Source organism: Cyanistes caeruleus, chromosome 5, assembly GCF_971803275.1.
Source record: "Cyanistes caeruleus chromosome 5, bCyaCae1.hap1.1, whole genome shotgun sequence".
Taxonomy (NCBI): domain Eukaryota; kingdom Metazoa; phylum Chordata; class Aves; order Passeriformes; family Paridae; genus Cyanistes; species Cyanistes caeruleus.
Window position 1 is genome coordinate 48,574,534 of NC_141705.1, and position 17,746 is coordinate 48,592,279.

At 40.7% G+C, this 17,746-nt stretch overlaps 3 protein-coding genes across 21 annotated transcripts in view; 2 read left to right on the forward strand and 1 right to left on the reverse strand.

Moving 5' to 3' along the window:
* The window catches only part of MANBA (mannosidase beta), a 44,786-nt gene extending 35,070 nt beyond the window's left edge, over nucleotides 1-9,716 (forward strand). For all 12 annotated transcript variants that reach the window (XM_023924660.2, XM_086888347.1, XM_023924668.2 and 9 more), the window contains 3 exons: nucleotides 4,978-5,120; nucleotides 6,853-7,110; nucleotides 9,282-9,716. In XM_023924660.2, the coding sequence (XP_023780428.2) occupies nucleotides 4,978-5,120; nucleotides 6,853-7,110; nucleotides 9,282-9,506 (626 nt within the window). In that variant the 3' untranslated portion in view covers nucleotides 9,507-9,716. The remainder of the gene's footprint in view (nucleotides 1-4,977; nucleotides 5,121-6,852; nucleotides 7,111-9,281) is intronic.
* A 1,702-nt stretch (nucleotides 9,717-11,418) lies between these two features.
* LOC147653093 (uncharacterized) lies at nucleotides 11,419-16,414 on the forward strand. 5 transcript variants are annotated; one of them, XR_015286671.1, is made up of 6 exons: nucleotides 11,494-11,584; nucleotides 11,991-12,080; nucleotides 12,790-12,889; nucleotides 14,164-14,402; nucleotides 15,770-15,883; nucleotides 16,022-16,414. XR_015286671.1 is itself a non-coding variant. In XM_086888360.1 (5 exons), the coding sequence occupies exons 1-5, from the start codon at nucleotides 11,558-11,560 to the stop codon at nucleotides 16,066-16,068; spliced, it is 384 nt and encodes a 127-aa protein (XP_086744486.1). In that variant the 5' UTR covers nucleotides 11,419-11,557; the 3' UTR covers nucleotides 16,069-16,289. The 5 variants fall into 5 exon arrangements, 3 of the variants coding, with proteins under 3 accessions (XP_086744486.1, XP_086744487.1, XP_086744485.1); XR_015286672.1 differs by having other exon boundaries at nucleotides 14,164-14,259; XM_086888360.1 differs by lacking the exon at nucleotides 11,991-12,080 and having other exon boundaries at nucleotides 11,419-11,584; nucleotides 14,164-14,259; nucleotides 16,022-16,289.
* Nucleotides 14,748-17,746, reverse strand: part of NFKB1 (nuclear factor kappa B subunit 1) — a 57,707-nt gene continuing 54,708 nt past the window's right edge. For all 4 annotated transcript variants that reach the window (XM_086888343.1, XM_086888345.1, XM_086888344.1 and 1 more), the window contains exons 22-24: nucleotides 17,573-17,745; nucleotides 17,266-17,440; nucleotides 14,748-15,606 (exon numbers count right to left, since the gene is read on the reverse strand). In XM_086888343.1, coding sequence (XP_086744469.1) covers nucleotides 15,419-15,606; nucleotides 17,266-17,440; nucleotides 17,573-17,745 — 536 coding nt within the window. In that variant the 3' untranslated portion in view covers nucleotides 14,748-15,418. The remainder of the gene's footprint in view (nucleotides 15,607-17,265; nucleotides 17,441-17,572; nucleotide 17,746) is intronic.

A 17,746-nucleotide genomic window follows, 5' to 3' on the forward strand; every position in this document is an offset into this window, starting at 1 on the left:
TGAGATGAGGAAAGGTTTAATATTCATTTAATTAGGCAGTGCAGTAGAGGGATTTTGAAATGCTAATGTCTAAAATTATGCAAGACTTCGGAGAAATTAGTTTTATTTGCACTTCAAAAACATGTTTCTGCATCTTGTTAGATGGCACAGTAGTATCAATCACCAATGAGTGCTTTTATTTAAATCTGTTACTTTGCAGAAAGTCATGGAGGGGTTTACATAATTTCCGGTACAAAGCAGAAATGTTTCCACATGGTGGGGAAGGAAGAAGGTAGCAAATGTTTCTCCTTTTAACTTTTACCTTTAAGATGTTTCCTTGGGTTGAATGAAAACACAGCAGGGCCCTTGTATCATAGTACTTCTGCCTTCATCTCAGAAGTAAACAGGTTTTATCACAACTGGGTTCTGACTGTTAGCACCTAGCTGTGAAGCTGGCTGTGCCATGTTGGATGCTTTAACATCTCTGCAGTATGTTTTGGTGGAGTGCTGTGACACTCCCAGACAAGTGTCACCTTGAGGTACCCAAGGTTGTCATGAGATTTCCTTGAACAGATAACTGGCTTTTATTGCAGATGGAATATTTGGTGCCCCTGGTGAGCCCTGGTACAGGCTGTTATGAAGAATAATTGATCTGAATTCATGAGGCTGAGGTGAGGAAAGAACTAGCAGCATGTTTCTCGGGTTGCATTTAATGGTGCAAAGTGATTAATTTAAAATCATTTCAGGGAGATCTGTTTATCTGCACTCCTGCCATCAGTGTAGAAGGCTTCAGGGAAGAGTCAGATGAAAGGGTACTGGAGTCTCATTACAAACCTAACTTTAGTTTCCTGTTGTGAAGTTTAATACTACAGAGAGTGCAAACCCCTTGTTATTGTCAGGAAAAATTGAGGAACATGGATTTCTGTAAGAATTTTTTAAAATGTGGTGAGAGAAGGAGAAAGCCACCCTAGGGCTATTTTAAATAACTTTTGACTGTTGCCTTGGGCATGCATGTCTGTAACAGGAAAGTTTAAACCCGGAGGTTTCTCATGATAACTTCCTGACCTCCAGATTTTTTACATCCATTTTTGGGCATCTGTGCATGGTGTATTTGATATGCAACTTGCCTGTTTTTAAATAAAGGTATCTATCTAGCTCTGGTCTTATGGAAATCAAGACAACAGAAGAACTGAAAAATATGGACTTTTAAATTAGCTTCAATTTTCCTTGCTGTCTGAAGTTACTTTGACAAATGTATTATCAAGATCCTGATGCTAGAAAAGTTGTCTTTGGAAAACACTTCATGTGTGAAACTGCTACAGCAGTTGAGTTTTGGTTCTTCAAAATGGCCGTAGTATTTTTGGGAAGGGAAATACCAGTCTTAAAAGCTGATCAGAGTTAAGCAGACTAATGATTTTTCAAACATTCCAAAACAATGGATATCATAGTAATGGAGTGGGTTTTGAAATGGTCCAAACTTTTAAGTGTGCGGTTTGTTTGATTTTGTTTGTTGGCTGTGGTTTTTGTTTGCTTGGGTTTCCCTGTGAAAGTTTAATGCCATGTTCACTGAGTGTCGTCTTCTCTGCTGTAAAGGTTTTCTGAGGAGCTCTGCTGCCTAGGTAGCAAACCTCCTCTCTTTCCCTCTGCAGTGTGGCTGTGTAATCCAGTTGGAAATCAAGGCACAGCAGAGATTGAGAGAAGGACCCATTCAAAAAGAAACAGGATTTTATATTACACTAAGTAGCAGAAACTTCTCTACATCAATTGTGTTATTCATTTCACATATAAGATAGCTGAAGCCTAGATTTTCATGATGTGAATTAAGCTCAGGAAAAAAAAAAGTGAACAGGCACTGAAACCTCAGACCATGATGGGTAACTTGTCTGAGCTTGTGGTGGACTCTGCCTGGATTCTGCAGTGAGCAACATCTATTGCACTGGCAATTTAATTAATTGACAATTAGAGTTCCAGGAAATTGTGCAGCAGTTTTGAGGGCTTTAGAGATTTCAACCCCTCCCAGACTCTCCCTGCCCATTTCTCATACAAGGCCCATAGCTTTTGTTTGTTGGACAGATACTGCCCCCACTTTATTCTGTTTCAGATAATCCATCCCCAGTCCAAATCTCCCATCTTCTCAAGTTTAATGACTGAAGAGTAATTTGTTAGCACCCCCTGTTTTTGGTAGACTTGTTCTTTAAAGCACCAATGTTTTCTGTCAGTAAGTGTCCTTGGAATGCCAGAACATTCCTTTGTTCCTATCACCAGGGGATCAGACCCAGCCAGCACAGGTTTGTGAAAGGCAGGTCCTGCTTGACCAGCTTGATCTCCTGTGGCAAGTTGACGCAGTTGGTGAATGAGGAAAGGCTGTGGTTGTTGTCTGCCTAGACTTTAGCAATGCCTTAATGCCATTTCCCACAACATTCTCCTGGAGAAACTGGCTGCTCATGATACGGCTGGGTGCGCTATTCACCACAAAAACAAACTGGCTGGTGGGACAAGGACGAGTGTGATGGTGAATGGATTCACATCCAGCTGACAGTGGGTCACTACTGGGATTTCCCAGGGCTCAGTACTGGGGCCAGCCCTACCTAATATCTTTATAAAGGATCTGAACAAGTGGTTCAAGTGCACCCTCATCCAGTTTGCAGTCAACACCAAGTTGGGTGGGAGTGGCAGTAAGGCTCTGCAGAAAGATCTGGACAGGCTGGATCAGTACACTGAGGCCAGTTTTATGAGGTTCAGCAAGGTCAAGTGCCAAGTCCTGCGCTTAGGTTACAACTCCAGGCAGTGCTGTGGGCTGGGGCAGAGTGGCTGGGAAGCTGCCCAGTGGAAATGGACCTGGGGCTGCTGGTTAACAGCAGCTGAACATGAGCCAGCAATGCCCAGGGGGCCAAGAAGGTCAGCGGCATCCTGGCTTGTGTCTGTGGCCACAAGGAGTAGGGAAGGGATTGTTCCCCTGTACTCTGCACCGTTGAGGCTGCACCTCAAATTCTGTGTTCAGTTCTGAGCCCTTCACTGCAAGAAGGAGACTGAGGTGCTGGAGCATGTCTAGAAAAGGGCAATGGAGCAGGGGAAGGGCTGGAGCACAAGGCTTACGGAGAGCGGCTGAGGGAGCTGGGGGTGTTTAGCCTGGAGGAAAGGAGGCTGGGACACACAAACACACATACCTCCACACCCCCTGCTTCAACTACCTAAATGGAGGTCACAGTGAGGTGGGGGTTCACCCCTTTTCTCCATTAACAAGTGACAGGACAAGAGGAAATGGCATCAAGTTGTACCAGTGGAGGTTTAAATTGGATCTTCACCAAGGTGTTGTCAAGCTTTGGAGTGGGCTGCCCAGGGAAGTGGTGGAATCACCCTTCCGAGATGCACTTACAAGATGTACAGATGTGGCATGGGAACTTAGGGACATGGTTTAATGGTGCACTTGGAAGGTGAACAGCTGAAGTTGATCCTAGAGGTCTTTTCCATCACAGATAGCTCTACAGTTCTATACTGAAAGGCATCAATATACTGAGTATGTTCATCAGTTTATCAACTGTCTGTTTTGAAGAAATGCAGCTGCCTCTCCTGAAGTTTTCCTCCAGCCTTATCTCTTTGGTTTGCTTCAGTGCAGTTAACTTGAATGCCAGTGGTGTTTTTGCTGGCAACAGACTGATCTCATAGCACAGTTCAATCTTGTGTGGATTTTCCAGGCAGATATGAGCTTCTCTTGTTCTCCAAGCTAGCTGGTTGTGAACTTGCTGAGAACAATGTGATGTGTAATGTGCTAAGTTGGAGCTAATGCACTTATTCTTCACAAAGTTCATTCATGTTTATGTGGAGTGCAGACAAAGCATGTTTGAGTCCCCCTGGGAAAGCCACAACAAGCCTTTAAAGGCTGCTCTGGATAAGTCTTTAATTATGAGATGTTTGAAAGTGCTAAGAGCTTTGCAAAAGAACCAAAACCAAGAGAGTAAATACTAAGAGAGTTACAAGAAGAACATCGCACTGAAAATATTCTTCATACATCATAAAGCATACATCAGCTTTAAACTTGTTGTATAAAATAAGGAGCCAGAAACAAGAATGAAAACCACTATCTAACTTTTCTTTCCTTGTGAGATGGTGCAGCTGACTTGATACTTCTTTTTAGTGCCATTTCAATGACTGGATAATGGTTGAGCAAAGACAAACTTAAAATGCAGGCAGTGGATGCTAGATGGAATGTTAATAGAGGAGGAAATGGATGCAGCTTCTCTTTCAAAATTATTACATGGCAGTGTTGCAAAGCGAAACAGCAAAATTGCTTTTTTTGGAGAGGATGCAGAGTTTGATGGCTTTTCCAGTTTAATGGAAGACTTTCAAAGTATTAAAAGTAATGAGGTACAGCTTTCCATTAAAGAAGCAGCGTGAACTGTTTGTCATCTGTCTGTCATGGATACTAACTCCCATGGAGGAGGTGGAGTCTCTAGATCTTGGCAAATTTGTTTTGCTGAGCTCACTGTCTTTGGTTTGGGAACTTATTTTTGTCTATTTCCATTGATGTTCTCTAAGGAAGAACTGAAAGGAGGACTGAAAAAGGAGAAGAGAGCACTTTGTATAAGTACCTTGTCTCTTTTTATAATAGTGGTAGTTTGTGGCAATGCCAGAGTGTCTGGATTCTCAACAGCACGGATGTTCCAGCTGCTAGTTTATGTATGGTACACTGTGTCAGCCTTGTCACTTGTGTTTAAGGTTTCCTTTAACTGAATGACAGTATAGCAGTGATAGGACAGAGACACAAAAGTATAAGCTTTTGGGAAAGCTTAAAGTTTGAATCAGATCTTTTCCAGGGCAGAGCCTTGCCTGGAAGGAAGCAAGAGTACCTTCAGTCACTCTTTGAATTTGATAGAGGTGAAAAAGAGTGGAGGGGGATGTTGCACTGCCAATAGCAGGACCAGAAAGCCCGTACAGAGAACGTGTGATGAGGCAATTTTGGATTCAGTTTCAGTCTTTCTTCTTTTTAACTCTTTTTAGAGTATGGTGGTAAGTGGAAACTGCTCCATTATTTTGCCCAGAACTTCTTTGCACCACTGCTGCCTGTGGCCTATGAAGATAAAGGGATGTTGCACATTTATGGTGTCTCAGATCTTCATGAAGACCACAAGCTGACTTTGAGGGTAAGTGACAGCTGCCTCACCACTCTTGTGTGCCTCCTGCAAAAATATGAGAAGCTGAATTGAACACATCTTTATACAGACAAGCTTCAGTGAGGCCATGCTCAAGCACCATGAGATGCAGCTCTAGTGTTTAATCTTAGGGGCAGCACTATTCTTTATTAAAGTAGTGTGTAGTGCTTCAGAGAAGAAGTTCTTTTGCTTGTAGCCTGTGGGTATAAGGCTGAAATGAACTATTCTGTTGAAATCTTAAATGGATGGCTAAATAGAACAAAGTGTGAAAAATGGTACCTCACTACTTAACAGAACTGTTCCCTGGGTGTTAGAACTAGATAACCTGATTAAGTAGGGGGCAAAAAAGGGATTGTACCATTGCTTACCAGTACTCAAACTACATGGCTCTGGGAAAAAGGACTGGATTATTTTTTGAAATATGAATGGCACATCTTTAATTGGAAGGTCACCTATGCATGTCACTGTTTTGTAATGGATGCCTTAACTCTTTTCTGAGAATGCTATAGAAACTGATAGGATTTTTATGTCAGTGTTTGGACAGCTGTGTTTTCTTGTAGACAACAGTCTTCTTTTTCAGCTTGTTACATTTTGTTGCTGTTAATCATATGGCAGCATATAACAGATCATCAGATAACAGATGAATTTAGGGACCATTTTCCACTATGAGATTTAGCTCCTGACATCAAGTCTGTCCTATGTGAAAATAGTGTGAAGGATGGAAAAGCAGAGCTTGAGATCTGGAAACAGTAATTTTGGAACTAGTAGTATGAATATGCCAGCTCCTAGATCATTGCTCTGTCTGGTGGGCTTCCATGAATTTTCAGATTTATAAGGTTGCTTATATGGGGTAATATATGGTACAAAAAATCGTTGTAAAGTCAGTTCTTGGAGTAGGACTGCACTTAATGAAATTGTTCATTTCTGGTCTGAGTTATTCTAACAGACATAAATTCTGATTTTCTGATAGCATCAGAGAAGTGTTGGCAGTAGGATAGTTCTGATGAATACTGTATATTGCTCTTCAAGAAGATTTGGAACTTAACTCTTGAAAGGAGTTAAGATCAATTCTGGTCTGCACACTCCTGTTAAGGCAAAAAATAACTGAAAACTTACAGTACAGAATATTGTAACTCTCATTAAGTGCTTAATTTTCAAATTATGCCCTTTCTAAAAGGGTATATTCATAATGCATGGATGATGTCTGGGAATGTATTTTGCTGTATTAATATAACCTTCATAATCCCTTTCAAGATGATGGAGCTTGCTTCTATGTAGGAGTGATTATGCAGAATCTCCAGCATACCCAGTTGGGTTACATCAGATAATGCTGAGCAATCTCAAGAAAATCCTTCATTTGAGTTTTTTTAATCAAAGAAGGGGGGAAAAAGAGTCATCAAACTAGCCACACAATAATTCCATTTCCCAGCAGTCCCTTGGCAGGAATTGGCAATCTTTTCTTCTCAAGGAGCCTAGAGAAAACAAAAAAGTCTTGCAGATCAAGAGCAGCTCCAGACTGTTAGAAATGAACCTCTTGTTAGGTTTTTAGAATGATCTAATTTTTATGCCATATCTACTGTGTTGTTTCTTGCTAGGTGGAAATCAGCTGGTGCTGTCAGAGAAACATCTGTTGTAATGAGCAATCTGAAATCTAGGATGCTGCATTGTTTTCATAGGTGTAGCCTTTCTTCTAATCTTTGTGCTCTCTCAATGTGCGGGATAGGTTGTTGTGCACGCCTGGAGCTCTTTGGAGCCCGTATGCACCCTTGCCAAAGAAGGTGTGGCTGTTAAAGCTCAGAGTGCTGTCCCCATCTACAAGGAGTCCATCAGTGACCTTCTGGAAAGATGCAGAAATTGTACCAGGAAAAGCTGTATTATAACTTTCTGTCTCGTGGGAGAAGATGGGCTTCGGAGTCCTACAAACCATTACTTCCTTTCATCACTCAAGGATGCTGTGGGATTAGAAAAGACCCAGCTTAGTGTAAGCATCAATCATGCTAAAATACTGTATTTGATTTTGCTAATCTTACTGTTTTGAGTTGTTTGCCAGCTATGCAGTGTCTGATTCCACTGAATATTCTTTCTCCTTAGTTGTTGCTATTCTGGCTTCCAGGTTGAGTTCAAAATCAGATTTTTTTTTCTGGTGTCACTATATGTGTATCTAAATAAGACTGGTGGGGTTGGTTTGTCTGTGGTTTTTTTTGTCTGGGCTTTGTTTTGTTTTAAATAATGAAGTCTCCCTTTCATTTGTTTAGATTGTCTTCCACCTTGCAGCATTGCTCCTTTTTTTTCTTTGTGTCCCTAGAGAGCAAATAGCATCATGACAATTGTTGTGGCTTGAAGACAGCACTATATGTCAGGGTTAGGTGATCCTAGTTCAGCTGAGTGTGGAGTGCATTATTGTCAGCAGTATTTCCTCTGGAAGTGCTCACACTCTTAGATCAGTGTAACATTGCTAACACACAGTATTTCATGCTCCTTTCCTCCTCCTTCAAATCCCTGCCCTCCAGTAAGGATTCTGATTTGCATAACAGTTATTATTTCTTAATAGCTGGCAAGCGTGTCAGTCTCCTAAAAAGGCACAAAAAGCATCAGTGTTGCATAACACTGTCATTTAGTCAATTTGCTGTTTTTTCCTAGATTTCTTCTGTTCCTAGCAGGCTTTCTGTATATATAGAGAGCATGCATGCCCTGTGTGTGTGTGCTCACACATTTTGTTAAGCCTGACTTCTTAGCATGTACATCTTACTGGAAAATTCTTAATCGTCAGACGGGCAGGATGGGGACCTTTGTGTTCTCACATTTGGCTTTCAAACTGCAGCTTTGCTCTTTAGTGCTAAACTGAACAAGGGGGAAATAGAGGTCTAATCTCTTTGAATCTGGACCAGCATAATTGCTTTACAAAAAGAAAATGGGCCAGATTTTTCCTTCTTATCTCTTTCACGGCAGCACAGCCTGCCTCCTGAGTATACAAAGAAAAAAATCAGCCTTTTAATTTTTTTTTTCATCCGGTGGTACAATCTGGAGTCTGAGTCATGCTGTGGGGAGTTTGTTTCTTTGTTTTGGTTTGGTTTTTTTGGTTTATGGATGATATCAATTAAAAAAGCTCTGCAACTGGAGCATTTTCAGAAAATTTCATTCCTTTATCTTTTAACTGTTGCCTTTGCAATACGAATTAATAGGGGTAGCTAGCAAGGATAAATGCAAAGCGGTCATTTTAAGAAATGCAGCTGGGATTAAAAAAATGTTTTGCAAGAGGCTGGTATGTCTATACTTAGTTACTAATAAACTAACTAGACTTTCAAATACATTGCTAATCCAAGAGCTACTGTTTGTAGCATAGTTTTTAAAAAGCATCAAAAGCATTAGTATTTCTTCAGGAAACAAAATGTGTAGAGGATGTGTGCTTTTTCTCAAAAATGAATAGTGTTGCTTTTCTTGTAACCAGAACATGATGCCTGCACTGACTGCAATTTGTCCTCTTTTTATAGATGTTAATTGGTATTTGAAAGTTATGTAGCATGGTCTTTCATTATGGTGAATGGGGAGTGTTGCATGAAAATGCATCCTGGTTGGGATTTTAAGTCTCTCTGAGATTTAAGTACTGATAGAACTTAATGTAGAACATTATACCTTGACCTGATACTTTACTACTATTTTTTTTGTATTTTACTAAATGAACTATAAGGACTTCACTGCCATGATACATTGAGATGACTTTCTGTCCTACTGGGATTTTTATCTTCTTTTGCTTCTGCGTGTTTCTGTTATGTATATAATTGAAAGGCAAGCGTGAATTGATAAGTTGAGTGAAGTGTTGGTGAAAGCACAAATCTCCCTGCAATAAAAATGGAATACCAGTACTATGTAGAAGTCAGATTACCATTTATTCAGTTAGTCTCATAAGAAGATGGCAAAGTGATAATACTTCTTAGCATTTTCCCAGAATCTGTAGTAATTCTGTAGGAATGCTCTGGTAACATTTGCAGTTTTTGCATGATTCTTACATATGAGGAATACTAATTTTGATTAAATGTGGTTGTTCAGCCTGTTTTACTGACATGCAGGTCTTTCCCAGTTTGGGTGTAACTGGGGTCTTCTTTAGGATGTATTTTTTTTTTAGTAATACTTTTTTTTTAATTTCTCTTTCAGGCCTCTATATCCCAACAAGATGATATTTATATATTTGTTCTTCAGACCACTGCAATTGCTCCTTTTGTTACTCTGGATGTAGGAAGTATAAAAGGCAGATTTAGCGATAATGGTTTCCTCATGACTGAAAAGAAGAAAATGGTTGTGTTTTATCCTTGGGAACCTACCAGTGTTGAAGAACTAGAAAGTTCACTAATCTTGACGTCTCTACTGGATGTTGTCTGAGAATACTTCATTTCCTTACAGATAAAGAGTGAAAAAGGAGGAGAAAAAAAAAAAAAATTAGAAGAATTTGACTGAAGTTGCAGTGACATACACTTTGAGCTGGCTGAAGAGCATACTGTCTGTTCCTGTCATGTGAATTTTAACTGCTGGTTCAATGTAAAGATACCAACTGCAAAGCTTACATATAATATATGTGATGTATTGAAAGCACAGCCGTATTTTTTTTCTAGCTTCATTATGCAGTAAGTGGAAATTAATTTTAGGATAACAGCAAGGTATGCTGGGGACGAGGGAGAGGGATGGGGAGTGAAGCTGGGACTACTGCCAGTAGGCCAACGAGCCACTTCGTGGGCAGGTTGCTAAATGTGGGGCTTGTCTGTCAGACATGGTTTGAAATGCAGCTGGGATCTTGCTGGCATTCCACAAAGATACTCTGTCCACCCAAGCAAATACTAATTTTCTTGCAAAGCAGAATCAGCATCACAGCAGGTGGAGTTTGAACAAGCTCTGCTACTGATGTCCATTGGTGTTGTAAAAGCAGCATGTGGGTGATACTTGCTGCTGCTGGTGGTGGGGGTCTGGAGCACGTGGTGGGGAGCAGCTGTGTGTTCCATTGCAGAACTCAGGCTGGGGGTCAATCTCAGTTGTGGTCATAGTTTTAACAGGCAGAGAGATGAGCATATTGACTGATACTTTGGTGTTAACCAAAACTGACATACTCTTTTGCAAGAGGAAGAACTTACAGAAGAAAGGGAAATGATAAATGAGAGTTACTTACAGATGCTTTATCGGATCACCAAAACAACTAACTGCAGTTGCATCTGATTCAAAGCTCTAGTCCTAGTTAAAAGAAGACATTAAAACAATCACAATATGGATGTGTATGTGCCAATGTTTACAGATTTTGTAAAATAAATAGGGAAAATGACAGTCATGAGTACAACTTCATAAATATAGGCAGTGACAAAGGAAGTTAAAAGCTATTCTGAGGGGAATCATGGGCCAGCAGTACCAGAAAAATTATTCAGTTTCTTTTGTGTTCTGGAATCAAAGTAGCAGTAAAGTCAATATAAGGTAAGAATGAAAAAATGGGGAGAAAATATGATTAATATGTACTGCTGCAGTGTATTACAAAAAGGGCAAGTTTGTTGATGTCTTTCTTACATTGATGGAGAAATGTCTCTTCCAGCAACATCCAGGTAGCATTTCAAAATGGCACTTAATAGTGTTAAATAAATAAAACTTTGGAGGAATCACTTGTTTAAAGACAATCACAAGGCCTGTCTGGAGGTTGGTGATATTTGTTCATCCCAGCAAATGAGTGAAGTTTGAGATAGGTAGAAAAGAGCCTTTGGATTGCTAGAAGAAAAACCCACAAATTTGTATAACTCTGACTTTGTTTAGCCTGTCACAACTTTTAGGCAAAATTATGAAAGAAGCTATGTGGTACATGATTAGTAAGTGATGAAGTGGCTATGCAGCTAATGTCTACCAGCACTGTTATATAGAACACCATTCTTTTATTTTTTTTTCTGTTGCTTTCTGCAATAACCAGATTGACATAGCAAGGTTTGGACAATTTTTTAAATTATCGCTGTTTTTGAAGGTCAGAAGCTCCCTAAGGAGTAGATCCATTCTTTTTCACTGAAAGTCTTTAATTCAGCACTAGGTGCCATTATGAAAGATTAGTAATTGCTTAAGCCAAATGCTTGAACTCAAAACAGAATTTGAAGGTGAAGGTTGACTTCCATTATTGTTTTAATATCCTCAATATGTTCTTTTGGTTTCCTGGTGTTGTAATAGATGTGTATTTATAGAAGTTCTCCTGCCATGCGGCAGCGATTGTAAAGTGTGCTTTGGTTAACCATTTCCCCTTGGTAGTTTCACAGTGGTGTCCTGTGCTATACTTGGTTACATTGTTCTGCCTTTGTCTCAGATCAGGCAGAGATAAGAAGGCAGCACTGGTACCCCCACACTCCTGTGGACACGTCCATCTTGCCAGCTGAGTGTTGTTACAGCTACAGCAGCACCTGTGCTGCCAGTTCTATCTGATGGGGCTCTGGCAGCAGGAGCATTTGGTAAGTGTCGTGGTGCTTGTCCTCAGTATTGGTGGCAGCAGTAGAGGGGCCTGACCTTGTCAGTGTTCTTTCAAGGTGCTGCCTTGCAATGTCTTGTTAAGGACCAGTGAGTTCTCTTGTGCTGATGCCCTTTGTTTGCTTCTGAGCCCCTCTGTGCTGTTCTCCACTGAGGGCAAAAGTGGCAGCCAGAGTGCCCCACAGCCATGACAAATGCCCTTCCAGAACAGAACTTGAGAGCAGGTGTGGGAAGAGCACTTCTTTGGTTTTGGCTAATCTGTTGTCCTAAAACCATTCTCTGGCTGAGATTTGGCTCTGAACTCATTCTGGGCTTGCAGAGGCTATTCTGAGCTTTAGAGGGCACCTGTTCCTACTTTCTGTCACACAAGGAAGACTTTTTTTTCTCCAGTATACTGGAGCATATCCTTGGAAGCATTTTCAAGTTCTGCATCTTCTCCAGGAAAGAAGCGTGCAAATACATGCAGAAGTTCCTATCTAAGTAAGTGTTCAGAGTTCTCTGCCAGTCTTTCTTTTATCTGCTGTTTGCATACCTTGTGGCCTGGGCAGATTTTCTGTTCTAGAGGCACATCTTTCTTCAGTACTTTCACTTCTGTTAGTTCCCTTTTGGTTTTGGAGCTTTGTAGCAGAGCCTATTTCAGTGACTTGTAGCAGTGTCAGGAGGAGAGAAATGGGCCAGTAAGTTTCTTACTTTCAGTACAGGAGGAGCATGGTTTTGAAGCTTACAAGCCAGCCTTTTCATTGTCAATATCACTGTTTTCTTTCTTACCTGCTTAGGGAATCAGGAACACATGGTTTTTAGAACAGGTTTCAATTCAAGTTGTGCTTACTAACTCTGCTTTCCAGTCAGATCCAGTTACAAGGTAGCAAAACAAAAGGCCAAATTTAGTTCAATTAGCATGGAAAACCAAAACTTAAATGAAACAAGGCCATCTCTGTAAGAAGTAGTCAGTCAGTAGAGACCTGTAAGTACCTGAGCTAGTGCTCTTCTGCATTGTGCATATGGCAGGAGTGACTGCATAGCTGAAAAATCCTATAGCAGTTACATTTAAATGAGGCCATGGGAAACTTCTGCAGCCTTGGAAAAACATACTCCAGGCTGGCTCAAAGTGGGACATCAGGCTGCTTTATAATGCTGAATGGAGAAAATGAACTCCTTGGTAATTAACTTGTGTTGTCTTTTGCTGTAGGAATCTTTTGAAGCCGGCAGAAGTTTGGACTGTGCCATTGGCCATTACTCTAGATGCGCTTTATTTCAAGACATGATCATCCAGAAGCTGTGGATGGTAGGTGAGTATTGACCACTGCACCTTGAGCTAGCAAATGGCCACCACCATTCCTGTCACTTTACTTGGGGGAAGGACAGTGGCTCTTCTTTCTTAAGTGCATGAAAAAATCATTTTACTTTCCCAGGCAAGGGAGAAGACACTTCATACACCACTACATGCAGGTAAGAGTCTTACTCTTCCTGTAGTCCACAGAATCTCAGAATGCTGCCTAGAGCTTCCCACTACCATTGATTTCCAAGTTTTTAAATACATGCCAAGATGATGCCAGGAAACGTAGAGCTGTGGCAGCCAATGTAAACTCAAAGGCAGTTTAACTTTCTGAATCATTAATTTTATATCAAATGTAGAGAAGATCTGTAGGGATCTTGTCACAACTTCTGCTGCATTCCACTGGTTTCTGATGTTTATTACTGCGGTAGAGCAGCAGAATAACGGAGTGAGCTCTATTTCACTGCACCTGCAGAATAAGTTTGGAGGTTTCTCTATATAAGCCAGGTGTAGACAGACTCTCAATAGTATTTTTCTATTTCTTAAACAAATGAAAAAAACCTAAAAGGATTAAAGCCTTTTTTTATTAAATACACTGAAATTGAGAAGCTGCCAGACTGCTATTTAAAGCACTTCAGTACACAGGGCTTAGGGGACCTGCTGTGCATGATCACTAACCTGATAAACAGCTATTATGCAACATCTAGTCATGAAGTGCTTTAAGGAAATACAGATCCAGGTGTCTTCTGGTGGTGTAAAAGCAGAGCTGGTCAGAAGTAAAGCTAAAAGGTGTGAATAACAGCCAGCGTGGCCTGGTCACCTGCAGGATTGTAGAAAGCTCAGTAAAAATCCCTGTCAGCCCCCTGAGCTGTGCTGGAAATTCTGTGGAAGCAGAAGGTGTGTTTTACTTGGACAGCAGCTCTCCTAGGGCTCAAAAAGTCCCTCCATTCCTCGAATATGAGAACCTTTGCCTTTTTCTATTAGAGCTGGAATAGAAAAAGAATGCTGGAGAAGTACATTAATTGAACAAAAATCTGTATGCCTTAGACTATGCCCTATATGCCTAGACACTGCCTAGGTGAGGGTTTTACATGTAAGAACTGAAAGAAAGAATGGCACTTTTACTATTATTCATCTTCACTGGAAGTAATTAATGTTCTCAGCGATTCAGCTGGATTATAAAATTAATTCAGAAGTTTTTTTTCAATACTCACAGTTTAATTCATTACAGCAACTGCCTCTCTAAACATAACCATTCTCAAGGTTTATCTTGATTCATTTTCTCAGGAGTGACAACCAGGTTACTGAAGATTGAGCTGAGCCAAGAACTACCCTGTCAACACTCCGTCTTTGTGCAACAAAAATTGGCTAGATGTGACAATGGTACGATGCCCCTCTTGGCTTTTTCATCTTGAACTCTGATGCCTGCTCTGTTTAGTTGGACCAGCATCAAAAACAGGACACTCACCATCTCAGAACTGATGTCAGACAAGAAGAAACACCACTCATGAACCCAGCTACTACAGGTGATTCTAGGTAGCCCAAAGAAGAGCTGTCTCATCAGAGATTTGCTGAGACACTAAGTAGTTGGTTTCAGTGTAAATTGATTCTCTGCTGTCATAATGATGAGAACTAAAACATGGCAGAGGCTTTAATTTCAAAGCACAGCTGCTCAGCAGTAGCTGATGGTTCTGCTCTCCCTCCATAAAAGATACTTTAGCTTTCAGACAGGTGGCTTGCAACCTTTCATTTATTTTAGTGCTTGAAAATCAGCATGATCTTGTATCAATGCCTAAACCTGAGATGCTAAATCTTCAATAACTCTACTTAAAAAGTAATGTAATAATCACAACAGGCACAAGACAGGAGAATTAATTTTAGGGTTTTATTATAAAAGTAAAATAAAAATAAGCATTTAAAAAGCCCACTTTTTCAAAAAGGAACAGATATAAAAAAACTATTTACAAGTAGGAAAATGGCAAACTTGAAAAAATTTTTGAATAAGAGACACCAAAGTTAAGTTTAAATACATTATTTGAAATATACAAGATTCTTTTAGGATTCTCTTTTTTCTGAGTTGTTACTGCTGTGATTAAAGTAATGATTTTTCTTTGCCATCTATTTTATAAACTGTTTTCATACAACCGTGCTGCAAAAATTATGAAGAGAGCAGCTAGAAACTGTATCTTCTGATTGCTCATGAGCTTAACCTCTTTAGTAAGTTTGTATTATGCATTAACAACTTCTTTTCCATCTGTAAAAGAAAATCCTCACAGACCAGGAAAGCTCAGACAGTCTTTCTCAAGATCCAGTCCTGTGTATTAATGCAGCAGTGTAGCCCTGGTTATTGTAAATGAACACAGTTAAATGTACTTGAGGAAGGAAGCAGTCACATGCTGCAGTTGCCATTTCTTTGGGTTTAGGTGAGATCCTTCCAGTGCACTTTTGGTTGTGAGTTCCCTTCCCTCTGGCCAGGATGACACTGATACAATTTGAAATGTCCCACTTGTTCCTGTAACTGCATATTGCTAATTGAAGATCGCTAGTCAGCTATATAATTGCTTTGCCCTGAATTTTCATGTCCATAGCCCAGGGCCATTTTGCCCAGTGTTAGTGAGGACTTGCTGTTCAGAGAGTCTGAGTAAGTGAAACTCAGCTTGCGGAAGGAGGTCTCCACACCGCTGTCACACGTGCTTTCAGTGTCTTGAAATCTGCTATTATAGAGCTCACCTGAGGGACAGAGAAAAGGGAAACATCATCATTGGTGTGGCTTCAGCAAGGGTGCTTTAAGAAAAACCTAAGGAATACAAACCAACAGGGTTAAGCTCTTCTATAGGAAAATAACTCTGACATGAGCTATTATAATAGGAAAAGCTGTGCTGAATGTTTCCAGGCCACCAAAGCATGGGATCTGATGTACTGCTGGCAGAGGTCAGCTTGCAGTTGGAGATTGGATGGGATGAGAAGCCTAGTGTTCTGCTGACACTAATGCTGTCACTACATTCAGGTCAGGACTCTGATTCTGCCCACCTGTGGTGTTTGCAGGGCAAAAGATTCTCTGGTTCTCAGAGTCACACTCTGGGCAAGTGTACAGCTCTAGGCTGAGGCTCCTAAAACTTACAATTCATGTTATTTCAACTTACAGATTTCTTTTTGAGACAAACACTTGAAGAGCTTTCATCTAGCAAGTGACCCCAGAATAGGAACAAGTCAGTAGCATTTATCACCTGTGCAGGATCCATGGCTGGAGTGCCTGACTGCAAGAGCTGAAACTGAAGGTACGCTGTGGGATCAGTGTGACTAAAACAGCGGTGGTATCTTAACAGTTCAGTGTTGTTCCAAACAAACATCTTAAATAAACAATGTGATGCACTCCATGTTGCAGAGGGAGCAGAACCCCTCTTACCCTTCAAGATGACTCTAAAGGTTCAATATGTGCAATATGTGTACAAGCATATTTTTGGGTGGGTGTGAAGGTTTATTCTATGACTGACCAACAGTTTTCTATAGAGAATAAACTGGCAATGTTAGACTGGAATGGAGTGACTGTGGAGTTTTTTTTAATACGAGAACTAGCCTACAGTATTTTTACACAGGGTACAAGTTTCCACATTAGGCTACAGACAGCACTACTGCTTTTTGAGCAAGAAAAAACAAAGGTTTTTGTTACTAAACCTAGCCAGGCAATGACTGAACAGCCCCTGATGACAAACTTCTCACAACCTCTCTTTTTCTCTTAGTAGATTTTCCTGCCCAAAACCACTGCAGGACCTCCATCACTGAAGATGCTCAGAACTCAACGGGACATAACATGGGCAACCTCATGTCATGTTCCACTGGCCCTGCTCTGAGCACAGCTCGAGGTCCTGTGTAACCTAAGCTATCCCCAGTTTCTTTGCCTACAGAACACTGAGCCGTTTTAGAGCGCTACACTTTGTGGAAGGAGAAATTTAATACTGAAGTCTTAATGAGAAGTTTAGGAGCCCAAAATATTTTTGTTTATCCAGTGATGGGGAGAGGGGAGTGGGGAGGAAGCCAAAAGCTAATGGCACTTGTGTACACCTAGGAGATAATTCCCTATATTCCCAGCACATCCAAGGCATTACCAAGGCAAATGGCAGATGTATGGTTTTAGCAAAGGGAAGTAGTATAATGAATATTGTGCTGCAGGCATGCTGATTCAAATGGTCCAGTTTTCCTCTCCTGTGCCTAGCAGATGCCTATGATGAGATGGGTCACACTGTAGTAAAATATTTCTGAAACCAGTAAGCAGGTAGAACAGCGTGTGCAAGAAGGCATGCAATCTATCAGCAGTCCTAGATAGAGTGGGGAGGGAGAATCGAAAAAAAATCTAAAATAAAGCTCTTTATATTTTGCTGTCAATTTTACCTGTCTCTCCGTTTGCAAAGGTGAGCAGTGATGATGGAAGAGCTTTTGCTGTACTGTCCTCCAGGGGAGATGGTCTGTGTGAGATGGATAGTGCTTCCTGAATTATTTCTATGGCTTCTGTATGATCCATCTGTCTCAAAGCAGTGATCAGCTCTTGAACTGTACCACCAGAAACCTGAAAGGGCAGACATCAGATACTCACCATCATCCAGGCTGGCTAAAACTGCAGGGCTGCACTGTCTCACTGTGTGCTCTCAAGGTTCTCTGCGTGTATGAATGTTCTGTATCACCTGTTACAGCACATTACCTCATAGTTATCCAGCAGAGTCTTCGATGGGGAAGGGCTCAACCTGAAGGCATTATTAAGTATGCCAAGACCCAATTTTTGTGCTAGGGTGGACCAGTTTTTGGTTGGATCAGGCAATTCCAATAGTTTGTAAAGCTGCATCTTGGAATTCTCATTCAGCTCTCTCAAATGTCC